The sequence below is a fragment of the Caretta caretta genome, chromosome 9, assembly GCF_965140235.1.
Source record: "Caretta caretta isolate rCarCar2 chromosome 9, rCarCar1.hap1, whole genome shotgun sequence".
Lineage (NCBI taxonomy): Eukaryota > Metazoa > Chordata > Testudines > Cheloniidae > Caretta > Caretta caretta.
This window is the reverse complement of record NC_134214.1, coordinates 77,178,289-77,204,433: the sequence shown is the minus strand read 5'-3', so window position 1 is coordinate 77,204,433 and position 26,145 is coordinate 77,178,289. Positions and strand designations below refer to the sequence as shown.

The window sequence follows — 26,145 nt, the reverse complement described above, 5'->3', positions numbered from 1 at the left end:
AGAAGTGAGATTCTCCCCCCCCCCCCCCCCCCCCAACCTGCTGGTGTTAAGTAGCACATCCCCAGACTTCTTGTCAGAGAAAGTCAAACTGACTCAGTGTTTGGCTTGGTTTGCAGTGGGGTTCCCACCTCTGGAATTGAACCAGTAATCACAATGGTGAGTGATTGTTAGAAAGTGTCCCTATATGTGCCATGGGTCCTTTTCAGTGCCTGCAGTTGCAGAAGTTAAGGATAGTGTTGCACATAACTTTAGCCTCCAATGCTGATGTCTATTGAGCTGTGCTCACTACTTCCTCCATGTGTGGGGTGAGTGGGTACAATTCATCACACCACATTCACTTCCTGGGAGGGAATTAAGAGTACAGGAGCCAGACTTCAAAACTAACTTTTTTTATTAAGACTTTTAGGTGCCTATAAAGTAATAGAACAAATCCCAGCCCAGGAAGGCAGACCTAGCCCCAAATCTTGTTTGGCAAGAGCAAAGAAGCTTTGAGGATAATGACACTACTGCTGTGCTTCCTACCAAGAAGTCAACTGCTAAGAGAAACTGCAATAAGCTTCCCCATATAGGGCATGGTGGGTTCTCTTTCGTGTCATAAATAACCAACATTCAGTTAATCCAGTAGCAGGCTGTGAGACCTGTCTACAGGGATGGAACATGAGGGATGAGTGCAGGTACCTCCCCCTATACAGCTGGCTGGGAGTCGTAAAGGGAGAGAGTAGTAAAGGGATAAATGATGTGATACTGCACAATGAAGGATGTGTCCTCAGTAAATAATATCCACCACATCAGCAGCAGGAAATGCTTAACAGTGAAAGCAGCAGTGCGCCACAAGGAGCCTAGCAGAACAATTGTCTGTTTGGTGCTAGACCACAGCAAGCATGATTTGAAAACCAGTCCCAAGAGTTACTCCACTGTTAAGTCATGACAGGATACAAGCATATGCCTTACTCTCAAAATCCAGGAAGATGGCTGGACAGACACACATACTGAAGTTCACTGGAGTTACCTCCTTTCTCTTCCCTGGATCCCAACCAACCCATTGTCCTAGAAAGGAGCAGCTCAGGGGAGGGTAGGGGTGGGAAGGATTTCTAGCCATGTCCATAAAAAGGGCTGAAGAGCCTGTTTACCTTCTAGAATGGGGGAAGATGCCAGTGTCAGGCTACAGCAAGTGGCTACCAGACAGGGAGAACGAGTCCATCTCCTATGCAGTAACTGACCCCACCCATTCTCTTACCACATAGCACTTGTTCCATTTAGGCTCTGGGGAGGTAAGTGCTACTGTGCTGTGAACAAGGTACAGGGCCTACTTTAAAGGAAACTCCAGTGGATAGTGAAGCGGGCGGAGGCAGACAGCAGCTTGGCTGTGCCTTCTGCCAGCTACTTTTTCCCTCCACCCAGCAAGCAGTAGCTGCTTCATTCGTGTTGTACAATTTTGAAGTGCATGATGGGTAGGGCAAAAGACATTCAAGACCACACTGGAAAGAAAAAGCTTGCTCTGTGCTTGGCTTAGAATCAGCACCACAGCCCCCTCATCTTGTGCTCTAATTCAGACATGACAGGTTTCAGACATGGTGCATGTATACAGACCCACACTCTTTAGCCTCACACCTCATTGTTGAGATGGACAAGAGCTGCACCCCCTAAGAATCTCCTTTAAAAGAAGCAATCACATATTGGAACAGACACTCACTCCATGGATACACGTCTAGCTAGAGAAGACACCCATCATGCCCCAGCATCCTCCATACCCCACTTCTCCATCAACCTCTGCAACGCAGTGCCTGAGTCAGAAAGTGGAGTTTAGAGTCCAGCTCCCTGTCCTGTTGCGTCCTTGACTCCATGGTGTAAACAGCAGGAAGAGGTTGGGTCCATCAGTACAAAGAACAGAGCTGGGATCTTGTGGAAGCTGAGGCTCATGGAACCAGTGGGATAGTCACACCTCTACCCGAAGCTGAAACTTGAAGGAAAATCTAGTTTCGTGTCAAATCTCCCCAATGCTGAGGAGAGCAGAGTCTTCTTGCTGTGACCCAATGAATTGCAGGGCAGAGCAGCCATTACTGGGGAGGACCCCATCAGGGACAGTGAACGGTTCTCTCCTTCTGCCTCTGGTAATCTGGAAAGGAAAAGCCAGCATTAGTGAGGCTGATAGAATAGGACAAACAGGAGAGAATGAGCTCAGGTGCTGCTATTTGACTGCAGGCATTGCTCTGTATGTAACAATGTCCTGTCAGTAGTGGGGAAACTGATGCTACTACAGTAAGGGTGACAGGTCTAAGGTCCAGCCTGAATACAACACTCACTGGACTCCTCTCTAGCAGTTGATTTTAATGAGATGGCATGTTTGTTGGCAGCTTAGCCACTTCATTCCTAAATTCCTCCAGCACTCTTGAAAGTAGAGCTAAATCTAGGGATTTGGTGTCCCTTAATTTGTCAACTTGTTCTAGCACTTCCTTTGACACTCCAGTCCAGACACCTGATCTTAACTAAGGTGAGGCACTATCTCACACCACCTTAGAATCATAGAATATCAGGGTTAGAAGGGTTTCAGAGTAACAGCCATGTTAGTCTGTATTCGCAAAAAGAAAAGGAGTACTTGTGGCACCTTAGAGACTAACAATTTATTTGAGCATAAGCTTTTATGAGCTACAGCTCACTTCATCGGATGCATACTGTGGAAAATACAGAAGATGTTTGTTTTTATACACACAAATCATGAAAAAATGGGTGTTTATCACTACAAAAGGTTTTCTCTCCCCCCACCCCAGTCTCCTGCTGGTAATAGCTTATGTAAAGTGATCACTCTCCTTACAATGTGTATGATAATCAAGGTGGGCCATTAGAAGGGACCTCAGGAGGTCATCTAGTCCCAAAGCAGGACCAATCCCCAATTCGGTCTTCATGGTGGAAGGTTTATGTAAAGAAATCACTTAGCTTCACTGCAGTATCCTCATCCTCTTTAGCTACTCCTTTGATTTCCTGATAGAATTGTTGGGTCCAACACACACTCTCAGGCATCCTACATCTCAGATTTAAAAAATGTCTTTCTGGTTGTGTCTCTGGCTATTTGCTCTAATTTCCATCCAATAACTGCCATAGTTTGCATCTCTCTGATGGCCTCATTAGGGTTGGATTTCCATTTTCTGAAGGATACTTTTTGGCTCAAATAACCTCTTGAACTTGTCATTTTACCACCTGGGTTTTTTCTTGCATCTTTGCACCTTGGTTGCTTAGCATGCAGTGTCCTAAGGCTTTAAAATTTGCTCATGTTGGTCAGTCTCCTTTTTAAAAAAATCTCCATTCTAAAGAGCCAGCACTATTGGGAATCTTTCCTCCCTTGAGAAAGTTTAAGTGTGTCCACTGTTAAAGTTATTCAAATTATACCTAGTGAACCAATTCCTGACTTAAGTCTAAAATTGCTGCTTGTGTGCTCTAGAACTACTGTTCCAAGACCCTGTTTAAGCTGGTCAGTTTGTTTAAACTTTGTCTTGCTAGGATGTGACCAGTTTATATGCAGGTGCTTGATGTCACTCTTATTGTATTTGACGAGTGTAAAATCTTGATCAAAGCCACAATAGTTTCTGATCAGGAGCCTGCTAGTCTAACCCTATGTTTGACTCTAGATTTTTAGTATTTGTCTAGCTGGAGTCAGCACAGTCTCTTGCTAGGATGCAAGGCATCAGGCTTCACAATCAGCATTTCAGAAGCAGCTAACAGGCACTTACTGTAGGGGAAGTAACGCACTCGCATGATTATCTCACGGGCAGTCTTCAAGATCTCGACAGCCTGGAAGCAGCAGCAAGGGAGTCAGTAAGTTAACAGATTGGGCTGGCAGAAATTAGTTTAAAGGGGCCTGCCCCAATGCCACCCTTCAAACCCAGCTGGAGGTTCCAACCCCCAGTATACAACTTGCACTGATTACTGCTGCTGCTCCTCTAAGTGCAATGCTTTAACATTCAATCAACTCTTATGGGTCAGGCCTAAACCATGACACACTAAGGAAGGTATAGTGGGCTTCCCTACCCATCCTGTATTAGACTTGTGATGACCAATTCTGTGCTTTTTCCCATTTAGGGTTGCTTACTTCTTTAAATCAAGAATGAGCTCTTACCGAATGATCCTTGTCTGTGAGATTCTTCTATTTTATAGGTGGAGATGGGAGCTATGAGTCAGGAATAGAACTAGGAATAGAGGTCTAAGAGCTTGCCTCCTAGACTTGCTCTACCTAGTGGACAAAGCTGTAAAGTAAATGCCACACGGTAGGTGAGTCCAGGCTGGGGTGATGCTGTGAGGGGGCAGGATCAGCTCCCCTCACTGCATGTCTCCTCCCTCAGTTCCCTTAAACCCCTGTCTCTCTATCAATCTCAGATTGTACAAGCAGTATATGATCCCCTTAGCAGCAGCCAGGGAAGTTCTCACCTTGCTGTGCTCAATGTCCTGGAAATCTACATCGTTAACGGCCAGGACCTGGTCTCCCTCCTGAAGCCCTGCTCTGTGTGCATCTGAGTCAGGGATCACCTGAAAATGGAAGAGAAGAGAGCCATGTCAGTCAAACCAACATATCAGATTATGCAGAGCCACCAGTCCACAGTTCTCTCCCCAGCCAGATCAGGTCAGACCCTCAGAGCTCTGTAGTACCAGTCAGCCTCTATATTTCCCCTTCATGTTGTCCACCTCTGCTCCACTCAGAAAACAGCAGGGTATGGAGTTGGGTCAGAACGAAGGTTCATTAGAGCTACAGGCCAGGTTGTCCCCAGCTGCTGATCCTTTGGCAGTTCACAGCAATGGGTTCTGGAGCTCCATGCAGTGTTTGAGTTAGCCCCAAATAGGTAAACTCTCTGCTAGTTTAGCTTGTCCAAAAAAATTACTAAATCAGCTAGATAAAGCGGCAGAGAGAATGGCAAAGGGACTGATATACCTTGGAGATGAAGATTCCCAGCTGGGAGGCCTTTCCTCCTCGAATGTTGAAGCCCAGCTGTGAGAAGAAAATAGGATTTATAGTTAAGTGGAATGTGAACTACTGCCAGTTACTGGGACTTCTGCTCCAGTGGCAGCAGAGGAAGGCCTTCAGAACCTGCAGCTGTTACCCATGGGGTCAGACAACACCCTGAAGCGTTCAGGGTCTCTATTGGTACCTTTATGGCAACCCTTGCACCCCTGTGAAACATCATCCCCATTTTACAGCAAGGAGTGGAGGTAGAGGTCAGTGGCCCCGTTGGGAAGTTAACACCAAGCTTTTCTCAGTCCCAACCCTGTGCTCCAACCACAAGACATCCACTGCTTGGGCAGGATAAGTGTCAGTCATCACCCAAGAACAGGGCCAGCAGAACTCTCATGCCCTGGCCCCCCAATTTCTAGGGGCAGTTTCAGTTTATTATCTAGGAAACATTTTAACAAGTGATAAAAGCAGGAGAGGGAGTCACCTGGTAGCAGGAGCCCCATTCCCAGGGACAGCAGGTTTGTATAATTTTTGGTGATGCCCAGAACGGGTTCAAGTCCCCCTGTTCCCCTCCCCACAAACTGTCTACAGTTCTGGGAGGGAATTTCGGCACTGGGTGCGGGCTCTAAGCTGGGGGTGCAACACTTACCTCAGGTGGCTCCCAAAAGCAACCCACACACTCCTGTGGTAGCAGCTCCTAGGTAGGGGGGCAGGAGTCTCCTCATGCTGCTGCCTGCAGGCACCACCCCTGCAGTTCCCATTGGCCACAGTTCCAATGGCAGAGTTGGAGCAGAGGCAGCGCGCAGAGACAGCCCCCACTCCCCAGGCTGGGCCAGCTGCTTCCAGGAGTGGTGCGCTGCACCGAGCAAGGGCAGACAGGAAGCTGCTTTAGTCTTGCTGCGCTGCTGCTGGCGGTGGCAGGGGCCCTTTTAAATCACTTAGGGGCGGCAGTGGGGCCTGGGAGATGCTCTGGTGGAGGTGTGCAGGAGAAGCCAGGGGAGAGACCAGGCCATGAACATTGGTGGAGCCAACCCCCCATGCTCTGAATATTCCTGGAGCACGGGCACCATGGGCCCATACAACTCACCACCCCTGCCTCCAAAATGTCTTCCTAAGCATATGCAGAAGAATGATATCCTTCTCAGAGTATGGTGTAGGGTTACCTCCTCCCTCCAACATCTATGTGGACTGGTCTCCAAGCAGGATTTTTGGAATGAGACTGTGATTGTTGCAGGACAAGGGGGTGGAGAGGTGAACCTGAACTATCCCCTTCACTGCTAATAGATTCCCTAGGAAGTGGTAGATGAAGACAGAATGTGTGTGTGACCCATACCTCCCCTCCCTTGAGGCTACCGGACAGTCACACCATGGTGCATTTTGTGCCTTAGAGCCCTGGAGCAAAGCAAACCTGCCACAGCAAAACAAGAACATACTAAAGTAGCAGACTGCACACACTGATGCCAGGCCTCAACCAGCAGGCAACCCTATCTGGGCCTGTAGAAAAGGCTAGGGCTGTGCCCTGAGAGTTCTCACCTGAGCCCCAGGAGGCTTCTTCAGCACAATAGTGCGAGGCAGGTACTGGGTCAACTCATTATTGTAGTCAGGGTGGTAAACTCTCTGCAAAATACAACAGCCACTGTAAGAGACCTGAAAGCAGCAGGGAACATAATCCCCTAAAGGGGCTTTCTGCACCCTAGACAGGAATTCCATGCTATCGCTGCTCAAGATGCACTTTGTGATACCTATGGTATACTGCCAAGTAAAAGTGGTGTGGCTGGTGGCCAGCAGGGATTCCTCATGTCATTGACATCAAGTGCTTATATACAGCTGTAGGAGATCCATTGCAAAGCCAGCTTACACACAGCAAGGCTACATTATCATCACCCTTCCCTTCCCCCCCAAAATGCACACCATCATTTGCTTGTTACCCCCACTTGGGTTATGCATGCTTTTCCAGGAAAGGTCTGTCTCATCCTAGGTTTTTGTGCAGCATCCAACACAATGGAGACCTGACTCTGACAGAACGGGGTGGGCAAACTTTTTGGCCCGAGGGCCACATGCCAGTTGCAAAACTGTATGGAGGGCCGGGTAGGGAAGGCTGTGCCTCCCCAAACAGTCTGGCCCCCACCCCCTGAATGCCCCCCTCAGAACCTCCACCCCATCCAACCACTCCCTGTCCCCTGACTGCCCCCAGGACCCTTTGCCCCTTATCCAACCCCACCCCCGCTCCCCACCCCCTTACCATGCCGCTCAGAGCAGCAGGAGCTCACAGCCACGCCGCTGCGCTGCCCAGCAGGAGTGTTGGGCCAGAGCACTGACTGCGCAGCTGTGGGGGAGGGGGAACAGCAGGGGAGGGGACAGCCTCCCTGGCTGGGAGCTCAAGGACCGGGCAGGACGGCCCTGTGGGCCATAGTTTGCCCACCTCTGTGATGTAACGTGGTAGCACATGCACGCTCTAAGTACTGTAACAGCCTTTTTCCATCGTGAACAAGCAAGGATCTCTGCTGTCAGATGCAGGCTGTGAGGGGAGGGCAGTGCCAGGCAGAACTCAGCATCAACCTGGATTGTATCACATGTTAAACCACTATATATCAATATTAAAGGATGTGTTGAAGGAGGGGGTTAGACCCTGATTCTTCAGGGCTTTGGCTGGGCCCTAAGCAGACCACATATCTTCTCAGCCAGTTCCTTATAAAAGGCACCATCCCTACCCCAAAAGTTAGGCTTTCTGCTCCACCCAAGAAACCCAAAGACCCAGCTGTTTAACTCAGAGGGCGAGGGCCAAATAAAGTTGTAACCTCAGCATCTCCTTTAATGGGCACAACAAAACTTTGTTCGATATGGCACAATTACTGTAGATCAGTGTGTCTAGATGGGGGACCTGGGAGGACGTGGTTTCTTTTTCATCTAAAACACCTTGGCACAGCATCACTTCCTACACTCTGAAATGTTTGGTTCTTAATTGGCCCAGTAGTCAGGAAATGCTTTAGTCAAGTTTGGAAGAAATGGCTATGGGTGGAACAGGTTCCTTGCATTAGTCAAGGAGGCTGGGTGTGGTAGCCCCAAGCAAGGCAGAGGACTGCCATTTTTACTCAAGGGATGCTCCTGTGATAGCCAGAGCAGGTCAGAAATCCATGCAAATCCACCCAAACAAGCCCCACCAGCTGCTGCAATTAGGAACTTCATGGTAATAAAGGGGGACTGCAACCACTATATTAAAACAGAAGGGAAGAGGACACCAGGCACACATAGAGGAGCAAGTTTCAAAAGATTATTGGAAGAGTTAAAATGTATCCTTTTAAAAGATTTTTTTCTGTCATTAATTATGCCTGAGGTAACCAGTAAAAATAAACTTTATGATCTTGTTTACTTTTTGTGCTTCTTGTTATTTGGATGGAAAGATTAGATTAGGAAGTTTGTGGTTCTAGTGAATTTTGCTTTAGAGTTCTCCTGTACTCAATACTGTGAACATTGCAAAACAAGATTTAAAACAAAACATGACTTTCACTAAATATTTTATTTCATGGAAGGTTCTAGCAACATCAAGTTATGGCTTGTAAGGTAAGTGCTAGTTCAGCTTTCTGATTTATTGGAGGTTTAGCTCTTATTTAGGCCCCTGTCCTGCAATGAGTATGCCTAGATCTCTGTACTAATATGAGCCTCCATTGTTTTTAATGGAGTTCCATGCAGAAGTCCATCTGCTATTGTAGGATGAGGACTTTGAATTACATGCTCCTGGGGCAGAGCACTTGTGGCCTTAGCCATCCGTAAGGCAGAGCAAGTTGTTGGTGTAAAACGAAGCAATATTTGACAAAAAATAGTTGATGCTTACCTTTAAAAAAAGGTTACAGCCAATTCTAACAGCTACTTTCCATCCAATCTGCCCAACCTGACAAAGGTTTAGTAAATGCTTAGCTAATTTTAAGAGAATCACTGGCACCACCTACAGCTGTAAAGGTTTAGAAGAGATTTCGGAAGACTGCCCCATGGTTAAGCCACGGCAGCTCGCCCAGCACCGAGCTCGCAGAGGAACCATTATTCCAGTTCGAGCCCAGCGGAAATACTGCCTCGCTTGTAACGAGTGTCCCCGGGGCCCAGCAGCCCGTTTTTCAGAGCGCTGGGAGCCAAGCACTGACCTCGTGAGGAGGGATCCAGGCCGGCGGGTTCTCATAGGCCGGCAGGAAGACGACAGGATAATCGTCATAGGGGATCCTGCTGTCCATCGCGGGAGCGGCTCTGCAGGGAGAAAGCGCGGCGTCCCGTGAGTGGCTGGACCGCTGAACCCCGAAGCCACCCACGGCCAACCCGCGGCGCTTCCAGCTACGGCGGGGCGAGAGCAGGCTCCTGGCTGCCCCCCGCGCACATCCCGGCCTTAGTCTCAGCCGATGGGGCGCAGCCCGCCGCACCGATGGCGGAGAAGCCCCCTCCAACACCCCGCAGGCCCGCCAGAGGGAGCCCGCCCCTGTACCCCCCTCACCGTCCAGTTTCCTCGCCCCGCACCCCCAGCACGATCATGTGACCGTGACCCACACAGATCACGTGACGAAGCGCGAGTCGATGACGCTGTCCCTCGGTGCTGCCCCTGGTTACATGTAGGAGCGCGTCTCTTCCCGTACGTGGTGACGTATCGCGTCGTGGCTCTGCCATTGGCGGGCGGGGCGGGTTTGAATGTTGGCGGTTAAAGCTCCAGGACAAGGGGAAGGGTTACTAAGTGGTGGCCGAAGGCTCAGGCAGGCGGCGGTTCCTTTCCGCACCAGCTTCCCGCGGCCCTGCTGACTCGGGGCGCCGGGCGTGGGCTGCTGGCGCCTGGTCGTTGTCACGGGGCCTCCGCGAGGGCAGGTATCTCTCCCCCGAACGGCCCGGGAGCTCTGCGGCCCGGCCCAGGGCCGGCTTGTTCTCCGGAGCCGCTCAGGCCCGCGGGTGGCGGGATCCGAGCTCTCCCGGTGTTGGCTCGCTCGGGGGCCTGGGCTGCCACCACGGCGTCCCCGTGACCCTCTGAGCGCGGGGCGGGCGGAGCTGGGCAGGGCCTCCCGGTGCAGAGCTCGGCCGTGTCCCCCGCTGGCTTCCCCACGGGGCCTCGCCTCAGCCCCTCGGAGTCAGAGAAACGGGGGTACAGCTAGGAGCAGCGTCCGCCGCCCCGGCTTGGCTGAGCCGCCGCCGCCCCCCCGGCAGGAGCGGAACAGTCTCCGTGCTGGGAGGCCCCTGCAAGCACCACGGGCCGCTCGCCGTCGCCTCCCGCCCTTGTTCCGCGCTACCCGGCTTGAGGCAATGGAGCCCCGTGCCGCGCCCCCAGGCGCTAGAGCTGCCTGAGTCAGCCCAAGCCTGGGATTGTCATAGAATATCAGGGTTGGAAGGGACCTTAGGAGATCATGTAGTCCAACCCCCTGCTCAAAGCAGGACCAATCCCCAATTTTTGCCCCAGATCCCTAAATGGCCCCCTCAAGGATTGAACTCACAACTCTGGGTTTCACAGGCCAATGCACAAACCACTGAGCTATCCCTCCCTTTGTTGGCTTCCCTCCAATGAGCGTTTTATGAATGGTTTTGAGCTTTCTTCCTGGTCAGTTTGTCACAATTTCTCTGTGGGAAGCTTTGGGGCAGGCAGTGCCATGTCTGTTGATGGTGTGGCATGATGATGCTCTCTTACAGAAGGGGCTCTGTTACTATGGTGACTGGACACAGAACGGGTGCAAGACACTGAGGCTCAGGGAAGTGAAGGTTGTACAGCACATCAGCATCATTCTGGGAATAGGGAGGCGAAAAGCTGCTCATATCTCTCCAGAGCCTCAGGTGACAAAAATCCTTCTTTCTTCCTGTTAAAACTGATATTTTTATCAGCTGTACTATTTTTTCCTAACAAACAAAAACCTCCTTTCCAACTAAATAGCAAGGGGTGGGGGTTACATTTTTGGGATCCAGGACAATAGCATCTGCTGCAGACACCTACTAGCAGAATATTGATGAGAGATTGCAGCAAAGTCTACAGCAATCCTTGACCAGAAGTGTAGCCACCACCTGCTACTGAGGAGAGAGAACTGGGTCTTTACTACTCCACATGTTCCCAGCTTTAGTGTTTTTGGTCTTTCTGTTGCTGTTCATCCTTTTCCCAAGCATTGAAGCACTTGGAGGAGAGGAAGGTGATCAGGAACAGTCAACATGGATTCACCAAGGGCAAGTCATGCCTGACCAACCTGATTGCTTTCTATGATGAGATAACTGGCTCTGTGGATATGGGGAGAGTGGTGAATGTGATATATCTTGACTTTAGCAAAGCTTTTGACACCGTCTCCCACAGTATTCTTGCCAGCAAGTTAAAAAAGTGGATTGGATGAATACACTATAAGGTGGATAGGAAGCTGGCTAGATTGTCAGGCACAATGGGTAGTGATCAACGGCTCAATGTGTAGTTGGCAGCCGGTATCAAGTGGAGTGCCCCAGGGGTCAGTCCTGGGGCCGGTTTTGTTCAATATCTTTATCAATGATCTGGATGATGGGTTGAATTGCACCCTCGGCAAGTTTGCAGATGACACTGAGATGGGGGGAGAGGTAGATACGCTGGTGGGTAGGGATAGGGTCCAGAGTGACCTAGACAAATTGGAGGATTGGGCCAAAAGAAATCTGATGAAGTTCAACAAAGACAAGTGCAGAGTCCTGCATTTAGGAAGGAAGAATCCCATGCACCGCTACTGGCTGGGGACCGACTGGCTAAGCAACAGTCCTGCAGAAAAGGACCTGGGGGTTACAGTGGACAAGAAGCTGGATATGAGTCAGCAGTGTGTCCTCGTTGCTAAGAAGGCCGACGGCATATTGGGCTAGTTTAGTAGGATCATTGCCAGCAGATCAAGGGAAGTGATTATTCCGCTCTATTCGGCACTGGTGAGGCCACACCTGGAGTACTGCATCCAGTTTTGGTCCCTCCGCGCTACAGAAGGGATGTGGACAAATTGGAGAGAGTCCAGCAGAGGGCAACAAAAATGATTCAGAGGCTGGGGCACAAGACTTACAAGGAGAGACTGAGGGAACTGGGGTTATTTAGCATGCAGAAGGGTGAGGGGGGGATTTGATAGCAGCTTTCAACTACCTGAAGGGGGGGTTCCAAAGAGGATGGAGCTAGGCTGTTCTCAGTGCTGGCAGATGACAGAACAAGAAGCAATGATCTCAAGTTGCAGTGGAGGAGGTCTAGGTTGGATATTAGGAAACACTATTTCACTAGGAGGGTGGTAAAGCACTGGAATGGGTTACCTAGGGAGGTGGTGGAACCTCCATCCTTAGAGGTTTTTAAGGCCCAGCTTGACAAAGCCTTGGCTGGGCTGATTTAGTTGGTGTCGGTCCTGCTTTGAGCAGGGGTTTGTACTAGATGACCTCCTGAGGTCTCTTCCAACCGTAATATTCTATGATTGTCAGAGTGAAATTACCTGATTCTGGTTAGTTTAAAGGCTAGCCCTGAAATTCTGAGTTGCAGTCATAAAACCAATCAAGTTGTCATTAGTTACTTTGGTCCTTGGAAAAGCTTTGAGCAGTAGAGGCTTTGGAGGTATGTTTATGTGCTTGGGTAGGTGATGCTGCTTCAGGTCTGATTATCATACACATTGTAAGGAGAGTGATCACTTTAGATAAGCTATTACCAGCAGGAGAGTGGGGTGGGAGGAGGTATTTTTTTCATGCTTTGTGTGTATATAAAAAGATCTTCTACACTTTCCACAGTATGCATCCGATGAAGTGAGCTGTAGCTCACGAAAGCTTATGCTCAAATAAATTGGTTAGTCTCTAAGGTGCCACAAGTACTCCTTTTCTTTTTGCAAATACAGACTAACATGGCTGTTACTCTGAAACCTGCTTCAGGTCACTTACAGCAGGCTTTCTTTACAATTCTGAAGGCTTGCCTACATTACAGGTTATGTCAGCATTATGCTGACCTAAGCATTGGCGTGGACAGCACAACATTGCTACCACCTCTCATGGAGGTGGTTTTATTATGCTGATGGGAGAGCTCCCTTCTGTCAGCATAGAGTGTCTTCACCAGATGCACTACGCCACTTCATTGCTTCTCGTGTAAATGAGCTCCAAGTGTCCTAAGATCTAATTTTGAAGTGAAATGTTAAATTATTCAGAAACTGCTAGCTTAGGGTTTCTCACTCTATCTGGGTAATCTTTCTTTGTGCAGTGAATGTGATATAATGGAATCATAGACTCTTTCCAACTTATGCCAGTTGTAAACAAACACCAGTGCAGACTGTGTGGAAGCTGAATGTGTCTTAATGCCCAGAGTGGCTGTCAAGCCTGATAAAGGAAATCCAGCTGATGATACTTACAGTGAGACACACTTAACTCTATGTCTTTGGTTTTTTTAGGGAAGCTATTGTAATCTGAAATGGTGAAAGAGGATGAGAAAGTGATTCCTGTGCGTGTGGTACTCCGCTGCCGCCCCTTGGTCCCCAAAGAGATCAGTGAGGGATGCCAGATGTGTCTATCCTTTGTGCCTGAGGAACCACAGGTAAGTAAATGATGTCTTGACTATGAAGGGTCAAAATCTTTCACTTGCTAGAATCACTCTATTGACGTCAGTGGTATTTCTGTAGACTCGCACCATTGTAAATGACCTGAATTTAGTATCGAGTAAATGAACCCATAAACTGCAGTGTATGTGTCACTACCTGCTTTCTCATCTTTCCCACAGGTGATTGTAGGCAATGATAAATCCTTCACATACGATTTTGTGTTTGACCCATCTGCTGAGCAGGAGGAAGTTTTCAATAGATCTGTTGCCCCTCTGATACGGGGCATCTTCAAAGGTGAGAGCCTGTTGGATTGTTCATAGTAACTAAGTGAAATCTCTTTTTAAAAATGCTGTCAGTTGTGGTCAGGGTGGCATTCCAAAGTCAAGTGAAACAGGAAAAGATCCTGTCAAGCCAGGAAAGATCACTTGGTTATCCACTCCGATTTCCCTCACCCACCATACCTTTCCATGTTAATAAAATGCTTTTCTGATTAGAAATCAATCCCAGGCTGAAGTGGTGAGTGCTAAATACTGCCTATTTGCTGCTAGCGTGGTATTCCACTGGGCCACCAAGATGAGTTGTGCAATCTCACTGGGCTTCACGGAAAGCAAAAATGGATGGACTGACTTAAAACACCAGGATTATGTTAAGATCCTTTATGATTGTTTGTTTGATCTGCAGTCCGACACTTGAATGTTATATGCTTCAACTTTGAGACTAAGATGTTGTGGGGAGGGGAAGGTTGACAGAGCAGTTAAAAAATTGTTTCTGGCATCTTTAGTCAGAACCATAAAATTAGGCTTATTTAATAAATCTCACCTCATACTTCATAGTCCAGATAAGGCACCTGGTTCTGTTCAGCTTTTTGTTCTTGACTTAGCAGACTATGAATTGTGCATTTATGCTGTGTAAACTGAATGGGTGAGTGGCAATGCTTCTCTGAATTGGAGATTCTAGCTTCTGAGGACACTTCACACGGAAGCATACTAGGATGCTCCAATCTGACAAGGTCTCTTCTTAGATGATCCCATCCTCCTCCTGATTCCAGGCATTCTCTACTTCTTCAGGGTATAATGCTACTGTCTTGGCGTATGGACAGACAGGTTCTGGAAAAACATATTCTATGGGAGGGACTTACACTGCTGATCAAGAGCATGAACCTACTGTTGGAGTCATTCCTCGTGTTATCAAACTGCTCTTTCAGGAAAAAGAACAGAGGCTGGAATGGGAGTTCACCCTGAAAGTCTCTTATTTGGAGGTAAAAGCTATTTACAGTTTCAAAATATCTGGAATTAAAAGCAAACTTTGTAATAAAGTGAGGCTTAAATAGGTCAAATTCTTCAGGCAGCCGGGCTTATTAAAATCGAAGCCTCAGGTCACACACTATGTTGGAGTCTTGGTTGGGACTGAAACCAGATTCCACTAGGCTCCTAGTGTTTTTTTGTTTTTGTTTTTTGTTTTTTTTTAATCATAAAGCCTCCTTCTTGTGGTTATTTAAATAGTCTGGTGTGGGGGTTTTTGTTTTTGTTTTTTTTTCCCCCTTCTCTTTTTCTTTGGTAACACTCCAGTGAGTAGGGTTGTGGCAGCTGAATCAGGAGAGCTGGTATAAAGGGGAATCTAAAGGACTTTAGAAAGAGACCTATAACTTCTCATGAATGAAAGCCTATGTAGCAGATGGGTGTCCCTTGCCTCTGTTTTTCAGAAGCTGGGAATGAACGGCAGGGGATGGATCACTTGATTACCTGTTCTGTTCATTCTCTCCAGGGCACCTGGCACTAGCCACTGTCAGAAGACAGGATACTGGGTTAGATGGACATTTTGCCCTACTGGGTCAGACCGTTCTTATGGGACTGCATACTTTCCTGATCAGTGTGCAGATCTGGCTACTAAGTCTAACCTTCTATGCGTGCTACCTGGGATACAGTTCCTAGAATGTTCTGTTGTAATCTATAATGGGGATAGGACTACTGCATTTCTTCCTAGAGCAGTGGTTCTCAAACTTATTTGATCAATGCGTTCCCGCCACCCCTCTTTGTGTCTGTAGATGTTTACGCAACAAGTACATATATCACCGCACAGCTCTGAATGCAGAGTGGAAAGCAGCGTCTGTTGGAGGAGTGCCCAGCTCTGAAGGCAGTGTGTGCCAGCAGCAGCACAGAAATAAGGCTGGCAATGTGAAAAGAGAGATTTGTCACTTTTCACAGTAGACTTAGCGCCCCATTGCCACCTTTGCTTCTGCCACCCTGGTGCTGACAGCCAGAGCCCCGCCACCTCCTGGTGAGGGATTGAGGGAGAGACGGGGGAAGGAGAGCCTGAGCCTGTGTGGTGCGGCTCTGGCTGTCCCCTTTATCCCCGCCTCCTAGGCTTGCACAGCCCTTCTTCATGAGCCCCAGCCACCTGGGGCTGACAGCCAGAGCTCTTTCCTGCCCCCCCAAAAAGCACACAGCTCTCTCCTCCCTTGACACATTCCCATGCCTCCCTTGGAAGTCCCACCCCATGGTTTGAGAACCGCTGTCTTAGAGAGATTTGCCTCAGATGAGCAAGGAGCATCTCCAGCATCACACTCTTCTCTTTTGGGAATTGGGGTTCTCAGGCTTGTAGAACTTCTGTCATTGAGGAGCCCCTAGGGAATGGAGAGTGGGGCACATGTGTAGGAATTTAATTTAATAAAACACAACTCCTACTCACAGGACTGGGGCCAAGTTAAATCTGCATGTTTTAGTGAGTAAGATGTGTGCAATATCTTGCAAAGTTAGCATGGTTCAGCGTAACCCTTTATTGTCCCTCATGCTCCATGCCCGCTTCCGCCTGGACCACTTGTTCTGAGCTTCTGTTCAAATACCTTCAGATCTACAATGAGGATATTCTAGACCTGCTGTCTCCATCTAGAGAACGATCTCAAATCAGCATACGGGAGGACCCCAAAGAAGGCATAAAGGTGCGTTGTTCCCACAGAGGTGGGCACACTGGGAGGTGGGAGAGGTCAGAGTCCAATGTTTCAATCAAACCCAGACACACTTTTGCAATTCATAATCTTGCTGTCTCAGATTCTCTCTCATGCTTCACTCTGGTCACTGATACAAAAGAATGCTGACTTCCAACTCTTTTCTAAATTAAATGTCTGGTGATTCTCAAACCTGCTCTGCGATGACTTCATTAGGATCTAGATTTCAGACCACAGCTAGTTAAAGCTCTCAGTGAACTGATAACATTAACTCAAACCCTGATTTTATTTAAAGTAACACATTACTGTAGTTCCTGAAGCCAAACTTCCTTGCTGCATGCCTTCTCCCAAACTCAAACGGAGGAAAGCTACAGCAAAATGGCCATGGCAGGCACTGGCTATAGATATGAAACTAAACTCTGTCTCTAAGTCCCCCAGAGAAGGCCTGAAGTCCATAGATGAGTTTGGGGTACAGTGTAGGGAAAGTTTTGTGCTGCTGTTTCATCCTGCATCTGTTCTGTGGATAAACTAGCTTTTGTCTCCAGGGCTTGTCAATCATACTTCATTAACATTTCCAAATGGTGAGTGGGTTGCTGATTGCCATATTTCCAAAAACCTTGGGCATATGTAGTATCTATGTTCTAGTTGGATGCCTGGAACAAAGGTTCTCTTATGCAGCTTTGTATGCTGGCACCTTCAGAGGATTTGCTTCTGTATTTTAGATGAGGCATGACTCATGTTAGTGGCAGCATACTGGGCTCCTGGATGGCAATTAGATATGCCTATTTATAAGCTGTTAATACAGCTCTTAGTTGGCACAAATTTGGACCCCTTGGTGAGCATTAATCTCTGGTAAAGTCTGTTAGACTACAGCAGAGTGCAAATGTGTGTTTCTCCTTTGCTAGTTGTGGTCACAGTGGGATGGAAGCAGGGACTTGGTCTGAGACATAAGTACACATCTGTAATGTAGTAAGTGAAGGCTGAATATTGAGAGGCAAGAAGACGAAACCAGATTCTTCGTTCTTGGCACAGATTGTAGGATTAACAGAACGGGATGTGGCGTGTGCCCAAGATACCGTCCTCTGTCTGGAGCAGGGAAACAATTCCAGAACTGTGGCCTCTACAGCTATGAACTCTCAGTCCTCGCGGTCCCATGCAATCTTCACCATTTCAATCGAACAGAGAAAGAAATGTGACAAGTAAGAAAGCGAGAACTCCTTCGGTAACAGTTCTGATTCAACCCTGTCTCTTGTCAGTCTGAGATTTCATACTTGCCTATCAAAAGGTAACCTTTTTAACCATTACTGGTTGACTCTAGAAAAAGTTGCCTCAAAGATATACAGTCACTGGACTCTCCTAATTTCAAAAGCCAGTGGCAGCACTTTGATAAGAAATGCACTCTTAAACCCATTGGATCAGCTCTGATGTGAAATCCCCTACATCCTGCTTGCTGCTCGCATTCTAACCACACATTAGCTGAGGAGTGTAACTTTTCTGTCTGATGTAGGAACAACAGCTTTCGCTGCAAGCTACACCTTGTAGATCTTGCTGGCTCCGAAAGGCAAAAGAAAACCAAGGCTGAGGGGGACCGACTAAAGGAAGGTAAGGAAGCACAATAACTTCAAACAACTTCAGTAGTGCAAGCTTGTGCTCTTCACCTCTGACATTCCTAGAAAGGACAAAATACAGCACACCACTCTGAAATCCTGACCTTAAAGGTGACACATAAAGGAGAGAGACTTGTTTTTGCTGGGTTTTGAGGTATAAGGAGAGCTTGAAAGGTATCTAGTAAAACTTTCTGTTTGGCTTTTATGTCAGGAATATATCAGGCTTTGTCTTCTGGAATTTGAGGACTGAAGGACTAGCTGGATCATGGCTTCCTAAGTGACTGAAACATATGCAGTTGAGGGGGAAAGCTTTTTGTTCTGATGATCAAACACAGTGTTCAGTTATTTAGCCCAAGTGCATGAAATGCTTTGGGAGAAAAGCTCTCTGAAAGAGTCATAGACCTTCAGTTAAGGGCTGATCTTCCATTGCGAATCTCTAAGGAATCCAGCAAAAACAAAGACAAAAAATTTCTTCTCCTTTTTTTTAAATCCACTAGAGCAGTGGTTCTCAAACTTATTTGTGTCTGTAGTCCTTTATGCGTCTCTTCCCCAAGTACATATACCGCCACCCAGCTATGAAGGCAGAGTGGAGAGCATGCAGCAGCACAGAAATAAGGGTGGCAATGTGAAAAGTGATATATGTCAGAATCACTTTTCACAGCAGACATAGAACCCCATGGCCACGCTTACTTCTGCACTGCTTCTGCCACCCCAGGGTTGACAGCCAGAGCCTGCTGCCTCCTGGTGAGGGACTGGGTGTAGTGGGGGGGAAGGAGAGCCCAGGTGCTGAGGCTCTGGCTGTCCCCTTTATCCCTGCCTACCAGGTGTGCACGGCACTTTTGCATGAGCCCCTGTCACCTGGGGCTAGGGTGACCAGATGTCCCAATTTTATAGGGACAGTCCCGATATTTGGGGTTTTGTCTTATATGGGTGCCAATTACCCCCGTCCTGATTTTTCTCCCTTGCTGTCTGGTCACCCTATCTGGGGCTGACAGCCAGAGGTTTTTTAAATCCACACATTCCCGACCCTCCTGTGGGAGGCCTGCCCCATAGTTTGAGAACTGCTGCATTAGAGGACTCAACCAGTCTTTCCTCTACATTCACCCTTTAAAATCAGAACAAGATTCTTTGGGTTGGTGCAGAAGAACAGGAAACTTGGAGGAACTCATGCTAGCCACTGAAGGGTTCTAGGTAGATTTGAAATGTCTATTCACCTTTGATCATAAGGATGTTCAATGAGATCCAAAGGCAATCAATTCAAAACTGATACATCACTTTTCACACAATGCAGAAGATATTACTGCCACAAGATATTGCTAAGGCCATTAGCTTAGCAGGATTCCAAAAAGGGTTAGACATTTTACTTGGATAACAGAATGTCTTAAGTTATAATAGTAAAAGCTAAAAATAAACAAGAGCTATGGAAAAAAATATAAACCCTCAACTTGGGGCATAAGACATCCTCTAATGGGAATTAGGATCAAACTTTCTCTGGGAGCAAGTTATTCCATAACTACCCCACGTTAGGGTTTCTTCTTCTGAGGCTCCTGGTGTTGATCACTGTCAGAGATGGGTACTGGACTAGATGAGGCACATTGTCAGTTACTGCATTCCTGTGTTCAACTAGCAAAGTATGGGGAAGGAAAATGTGCCTTATCTTCCACTCTCGCCATCACGCTGTAGCTGATGTCAGCATTGACTCTTCTAGGCGGAATGGATATAAGGGTAGAGGTCCAACATGCTAAAACATCACTGATTGCTACGATCTTTATGAACCTTTGACTGTACCAAAATAAGCCATCTGTTGCACTCTGATAATGGGGTGGGAGGTGAGAAGGGCAGATGCTGTTCATCCTTGGTTCTCGTTTTTCAAAAAAATATCCAAATCTAGTAGGATGAAACTCTGATGTTCATTGAGTCAGAAATATAGGGTTGGAAGAGACTTCAGTGAGTCATTAAGTCCCGCCCCCTGTACTGAGGCAGGACCAACTAAACCTAGACCATCCCTGACAGGTATTTGTCCAAACTGTTCTTAACCTTCAGTGAGGGGGATTCCACAACTTCTGTTGGAAGCCTATTCTCGAATTTAATTAGCCTTCTAGTTAGTTTTCCTTATATCTGACCTAAATCTCTCTCGCTGCAGATTAAGCCCATTACTTTTTATCCTACTTTAGTGGACATGGAGAACAATTGATCACCATCCACTTTATAACAGTCTTTAATGTATCTGAAGACTATCATCAGGTCCCTCTTAAGTTTTTCTTTTTCAAGACTAAACATAATCAGTTTAACCTTTCTCTGTCAGATTTCCTAAACCTTATATCATTCCCCCCACCCCCCGGACTCTTTCCAGTTTTGTCCACATCTTTCATAAAGTTTGGCACCCAGAATTGAACACCGGTATTCCAGCTGAAGCCTTACCAGTACCAACAACCTCCCGCGTCTTAATATGACACACCTATTAATAGGCTTCAGAATGATATTGGTCTTTTTTGCAGCTGCATCACATTGCTAGCTCATATTCAATTTGTGATCCCCTATAACCTTAAGATGCTTCTTTGCAGTGCTACTGCCTAGCCAGTTATTCCCCCTTTTGTAGCTGTGGATTTTTCCACGCCCCCCTTCCTAAGTGCAGTACTTTGCACTTGTCTTTACTGAATTTCATCTTGTTGATTTCAGACCAATTCTCCAATTTGTCATGGCAATTTCGAATTTTAATCCTGTCTTCCAAAGTGCTTGTATCCCTACCAACCTGTCATCTGCAATTTCAATAAGCATGATCTCCCCTCTATTACCCAAGTCATTAATGAAAATACTGAACAGTACCAGATCCAGGACTGACCCCTACAGGACCTCACTAGATATACGCTCCCACTATGATAGCAAATCATTGATAACTACTCGTTGAGTATGGTCTTCTAACCAGCTGTGCACCCATCTTATAGTAATTTCATCTAGACCACATTTCTCCAGTTTGCTCATGAGTGTCTTTTGGGACTGTCACAAAGCCTTATTAAAATAAACATAACATCTACTTCTTCCATTCCCCACAATCCCCTAGGCCACTTACTCTGACAAAGAAGGAAATTAGGTTGATTTGGCCTGGTTTGTTCTTGACAAATCCATGCTGGCTATTCCTTGTAACCCTGTTACCATGTAGATGCTTCCAAATTTGTTTAATAATATGTAGGCTGACTGGTCTATAATTCTCTAGGTCATCTCTGTTCCCCACTTTAAAGATAGGTACTATGTTTGCCCTTCTTCGGTCCTTTGGGACCTCGCCATCCTCCAAGAATTCCCAAAGATAATTGCTAATGGTTTGGAGATTGTCAGCTAGTTCATTAAGTACCCTAGGTTGAATTTTATTAGGCCCTGCTGACTTGAATACATCTGACTTATCAAAATGTTCTTTAATCTGTTCTTTCCCTATTTTGGGGTTTTCAGTTGGAGAAAAGAGCAGGTCTTTAAAGAAAAGTTCCTCTGCCATTCTGACTAGGACAACATTGAAGGTTATTAACCTGCTGGTGCTTCATATGACTCCACATAGCACATCTGTTCTGTAACCATATCCTTCTTCATTAAATCTCTTATGCAAACCTGTGGGAAGAAGGCATAGGGAGGGATTTCCTTCTGGGAACTGGAGCTTTTCTATGAGGACTAAACCTCTTCATTTTCTACATTTTCTGGCCTTTGTTGGCAAGTATAGGACATAAACAGTAATAAAGCAATCTATCTATTTGGTTTAACTCTTACTCACTTTGGATTTTATTGTGTGTGTGCAGGAATCAACATTAACAGAGGTCTCCTATGCCTGGGGAATGTAATCAGTGCTCTTGGCGATGAAAATAAAAAGGGTGGTTTTGTCCCTTACAGAGACTCCAAGTTAACGCGGCTGCTGCAAGGTAAGAGCCATACCGGTATAGTTCTGTTCTATAGTTAAAAATAAATATGTAACAAAATAATATGTCAAGAGCTGTGTAACCCTCAGGCCAAGTGTGTTACATTCTCATTGACCTGATATGAATGTATTATTTGTGCTTTATTCCACATACCCATGATCCTTAATCCCTCTGTGTTTTTGTTGTCTTATCTTTGAGTGCAAATGCTTTGGCGTAGGGGCACAAACAACTCTAACTCTATCCTGCAGTGACACTATAAGGAAAAAAACCTTGAGACACTCTAAACTGCCTTTTTAAAATACATTAATCTAATCTGGAGGCACAATCACTAGTATCAACAAATCATAACTGAATGGTTACTGCACCATGTCACCACAGGGCAGAGCTAAGACGCTGTGTCCCTTAACATTTACACCTTAATGTGTTTTTTGTTTTTGTTTTTTTTTTTTTTGGATTTCTTAAGTTTAACCTTAACTCTGAATTTTCTGAGTTTGTAATGCTTGTTTTTGTGATAAAACACATTACAAGAATGTTGTTATTTACCCTTAATTCCTGATCTGGAATCTTTAGTCTTCATCTTAATGACACTTTAGTCTGGGAATAAAAAGGAAATAGCTCAATTTATTAAATTAGTTTTTCAGTCTTCCTTTTCACAGTGAAGTAACTTGCTACACAAAACCATTTTACATCTTTCAAAACATGGACTGTAAGGTGCCATAACCTTCTTAAGAAACCCAGTTGAGTGAGCTGAATTTGAGCAGGGCCATTTGTGCTCTTCTCAGGAGACTTATGGCACAAAGCTGGATAATACAGACGCTGGGTGCAAAAGTAATAAGCCATTCTGGGCAGCTCATTGCCAGGGGGAGTATATTTGTTCAGATCTTCAAATGAAGGAGAATGAAGTCTGATCTGATGTTTGACTGTCCAGAGTACCCATGAAATTTCATCTTCCAGGGGAGCTGATGCCAGCAGAAGTAAGAGTACCTGAAACATTGATATAGGGAATTGTGTAGCTGCTTGACATGAGACTCCCGTTAGCAGCATGTGATGTCAAACCACCGGCGTTTGGAGTAGAAACAGGAGGCAAAATAGCATATGTGAAAAATGTTGTTTAACTTTTTGAGGGGAAGAAGGAGGTGGGGTGACATATTTCAGTGGGGCTCTTACTAGTTGCTTTTCTTAACAGTGTTTCTTGTAATGGGAGAAATCAGCTATTGAGTATTACATGACTAGCACGTTTGCCAACACAGACAAGAGGTTTTGACCATTGTGTTTTATGGGTTTGGTGCACTCTTACAGCTCTGGGTTTCCATCACTAACCCACTTTGACATTTTCACTGTCTCAGTAATGCTTTGTCCCATTCTGTTTCTATTCAGATTCCTTGGGTGGTAACAGCCACACTCTCATGATTGCCTGTGTGAGCCCAGCAGATTCCAACTTAGAAGAAACCTTAAACACTTTGCGCTATGCTGACAGGGCGAGAAAAATAAAAAACAAACCAATAGTCAACATTGATCCTCAGGCAGCTGAACTAAATCATCTAAAGCAGCAGGTACTGAACACTTCCCTCCTTCAGCTGGAGGCTGGAAAACATCTGTTGTACATAGCAAAAGTGAGATAATCCTCATTGCATCAAATTCACGAAAGAGAAATAGACATTGAACTCACTTAGCTATGGGTCACCTTAAAGGAAATCCGTAAATGTTTTTGTGTGCAGTGGCCTCTTCTCTAATGCCACATGCTGCTTGAGATTCTCCACTGTAAGTGTGCTGCACCTGGAACATTTATTTTCTCCACTTTTAGGTTGGGCCTTCAAGGTCAAGCTTCAAGGTGGCCAAGTGTTGGTGTCCACCACAGTTTACATTTCACATTAATTGTGCACTGGACACAGCATAAGAAATGTCACTGCCACCAAAGTGTAGCCATCTCTGGAGTGAAGTATGGCATCTAGCGAACGCTGCACAGCTATACTGCCCAAGTTTAGGATAGGAAATGTAGAAGGGTTCATATGCAATCAATTGCAGGCAAATCTAGTTTAATCAAATTCTAGTTTGCTTAAAACATAAAGGATAATGCTTTCTCCCTATTTCTCCTGGCACTCTTGTAGGGACTCTTCAGTGAAGATGTGCTCATAAACTCTATCTTGTGTATCATGTGAAAGGTAACATTGTGCTGTCAAATAACGCTGGAGCATTGGTTCAGCACTGACAGAGAGGGAAAAGCTCCCTCTTAGTCATTAATGTTAATTCCTGCAGCTCCAACTCTTTCTTAGAGGTCAGTGTGCTCTGAGCTGATTACTATAGAGGTAGATTCAAAGTTGGGTACTTTTTTTCTGTTTCCCTCTAGGTACAACAGCTGCAGGTCTTGTTGTTGCAAGCCCATGGAGGGACGCTCCCAGTGTCTGTCAAGTAAGAATTGTAGACTAATGCTCTTAATATAACTAGAGGCCTTGATTCCCCACACCTCCCCGTCCCCCCACCTGACTAGCCCTCTTGTACTGAGGCTCTAGACTGCACTTGGTGCTAAGACAGGAACTAATTTTTCACTCAAGTATTTGTCAAGTCCTCTTTCTCACTCCTTTGTCATGCTCCCAGTATTTCGCTTCCATATGCAACAATACCCTCTGTAAGAATGCAACAGTCTAGCTGTAGTAGAGGAGGCATGGGGAGGAACTTGGTCAATAATGGTAACATTTTAGTGGTGTAAATATCAGCCTTCTAAGAGGCTGCTAACAAACACTATGAGTAACTGACTTTATTTCCTCTCTAGCTTAAAAAGCAAACGCTAGTAAATCCAGGGAGGAAATGATGTGTGTGTGGGTTTGTCTTAGAGGGTGCATCTACTCCTAAGTGAATGCCATTTCTCAATTTAACACCAGCCACAGTGATGCTACCTAAATAGTATCCACTTGCCTATGTGATGCAGTAACTGTTTAACTTTTATAGTGCTTGAAGGTCTTAAATTCAGGATTTGGGTTTCACCAGTTATATCCTTCTCTCAAACTGATCCAGCCTCTGTTTGTCATAGTTCTGTTGGGAAATGTGCGGAGAACTTCAATCTCACTCCAAAACTTTACTAAAGTTGCAGTTGAGCTGTAGTTGGTCTTGTCTGACAGGCAGCTGCTGGGGTTACCCATAAAACTTCCCTGAGCAGGCATCTGACCCTGCTTTTTAAATTGAAGGGTAGCATTTTACTGACCATGTATTTCTCATATTGGATAAAATCCCTTGTACTTCCTCCTTCCTACTGGACACTTCTGCTGTATAGTTTCTCAATCCATCACCCAAACTGTAAATTAAAAGTAAGCAAAGATTACTTTTCCATCTTCCTAGACTGTAAGCTTCTCAATACAGGAGTTTTCTCTCTTCAATTTTCTGTCACAGTTCAGGGTGACTGCACCTGCATCTCAGCAAGGGTGCCTACCCTTAGGCTTCCAGCTCCCCAGCTGTTGCCTCTCTCAGGTGGAGATGCATGTCTCTCACCCTTCTGACCAGGGTATTTCCAGGTTGTACAGTTTCTTGCCTTCATTGTGTATTTCCCAGCAAAGACAGTCTGCTTAAACAGACTTACTTGCTTTCTCTTGAGAGACTGATACCAGAATGATTGCCACGGATATATGACTACATGGTTCTTTTTAAGGAAGCCTACTTTATTCTTAAGATAAAAAGCATTAGAGAGAGAACCTATTAAAAACAATAAAAGAACCCAGAACATATGCTAATAGGGCTTCTGGTAAGCTTAAGGCCATGCCTACATTACAAGCTTATGTCGACTCAAGTCATGTTGGCACACAGCTGCCGCAGTTACTACATGGCTTGTGTGCATGCGTACTTGGCTCCTTGTGTCGGTGGTGAGCATAAGCACTCCTGGTAAGTGTACTGATGCAGAGTGCAGTGCTTCATGGGTAGGTATCCTGTTGTACAACTTGCCACTGTCCAGCACACTGTCTTTTAGGAAGATGCATGATGGGTCCTAAACAAGTCTCACAGGAGTGACTGGGAGCATGGTGTCAACTCACCAGTTTGCAACTGTCTGCATCCCATACTTTTTGTGACTTTTGTCAAAAACCTATGACCCTCCTCACTGTCCACCATCTCTGACAGAAGCATGGAGCCTGCACAGCTCAGCACTATTGTCCATGAGTGTTGCGAGAACAGGGTACGTGATCCTGGAGTATTTGCAAAGCCATAAGAAAAACCAAATGAGAGGGAACATGACATTTCCTTGGAGGACAGATAGCTGTGGAACATAGTGAGA

General features: G+C 46.2%; 2 protein-coding genes across 5 annotated transcripts in view; one reads left to right on the top strand and one right to left on the bottom strand.

The window, feature by feature from the left end:
• Positions 1 to 373: 373 nt before the first annotated feature.
• PDZD11 (PDZ domain containing 11) lies at positions 374 to 9,516 on the bottom strand. The gene is made up of 7 exons (XM_048863623.2): positions 9,417 to 9,516; positions 9,076 to 9,175; positions 6,473 to 6,556; positions 4,919 to 4,975; positions 4,420 to 4,518; positions 3,726 to 3,786; positions 374 to 2,116 (listed from the first exon to the last, which is right to left on the bottom strand). Exons 1-7 carry the CDS (start codon positions 9,452 to 9,454, stop codon positions 2,076 to 2,078), a joined length of 480 nt encoding a protein of 159 aa, XP_048719580.1. The 5' UTR covers positions 9,455 to 9,516; the 3' UTR covers positions 374 to 2,075.
• The window catches only part of KIF4A (kinesin family member 4A), a 40,788-nt gene continuing 24,098 nt past the window's right edge, over positions 9,456 to 26,145 (top strand). Inside the window, exons 1-11 of one of the 4 annotated variants that reach the window (XM_075132457.1) lie at positions 9,456 to 9,551; positions 10,589 to 10,729; positions 13,291 to 13,433; positions 13,617 to 13,731; positions 14,505 to 14,695; positions 16,286 to 16,375; positions 17,414 to 17,580; positions 17,889 to 17,983; positions 21,771 to 21,890; positions 23,265 to 23,440; positions 24,235 to 24,296. In XM_075132457.1, the coding sequence (XP_074988558.1) occupies positions 13,311 to 13,433; positions 13,617 to 13,731; positions 14,505 to 14,695; positions 16,286 to 16,375; positions 17,414 to 17,580; positions 17,889 to 17,983; positions 21,771 to 21,890; positions 23,265 to 23,440; positions 24,235 to 24,296 (1,139 nt within the window). In that variant the 5' untranslated portion in view covers positions 9,456 to 9,551; positions 10,589 to 10,729; positions 13,291 to 13,310. Of the gene's footprint in view, positions 9,552 to 9,607; positions 9,779 to 10,588; positions 10,730 to 13,290; positions 13,434 to 13,616; positions 13,732 to 14,504; positions 14,696 to 16,285; positions 16,376 to 17,413; positions 17,581 to 17,888; positions 17,984 to 21,770; positions 21,891 to 23,264; positions 23,441 to 24,234; positions 24,297 to 26,145 lie in introns of those variants that run through there. The other 3 variants (XM_075132456.1, XM_048863588.2, XM_048863589.2) reach the window with 3 other exon arrangements.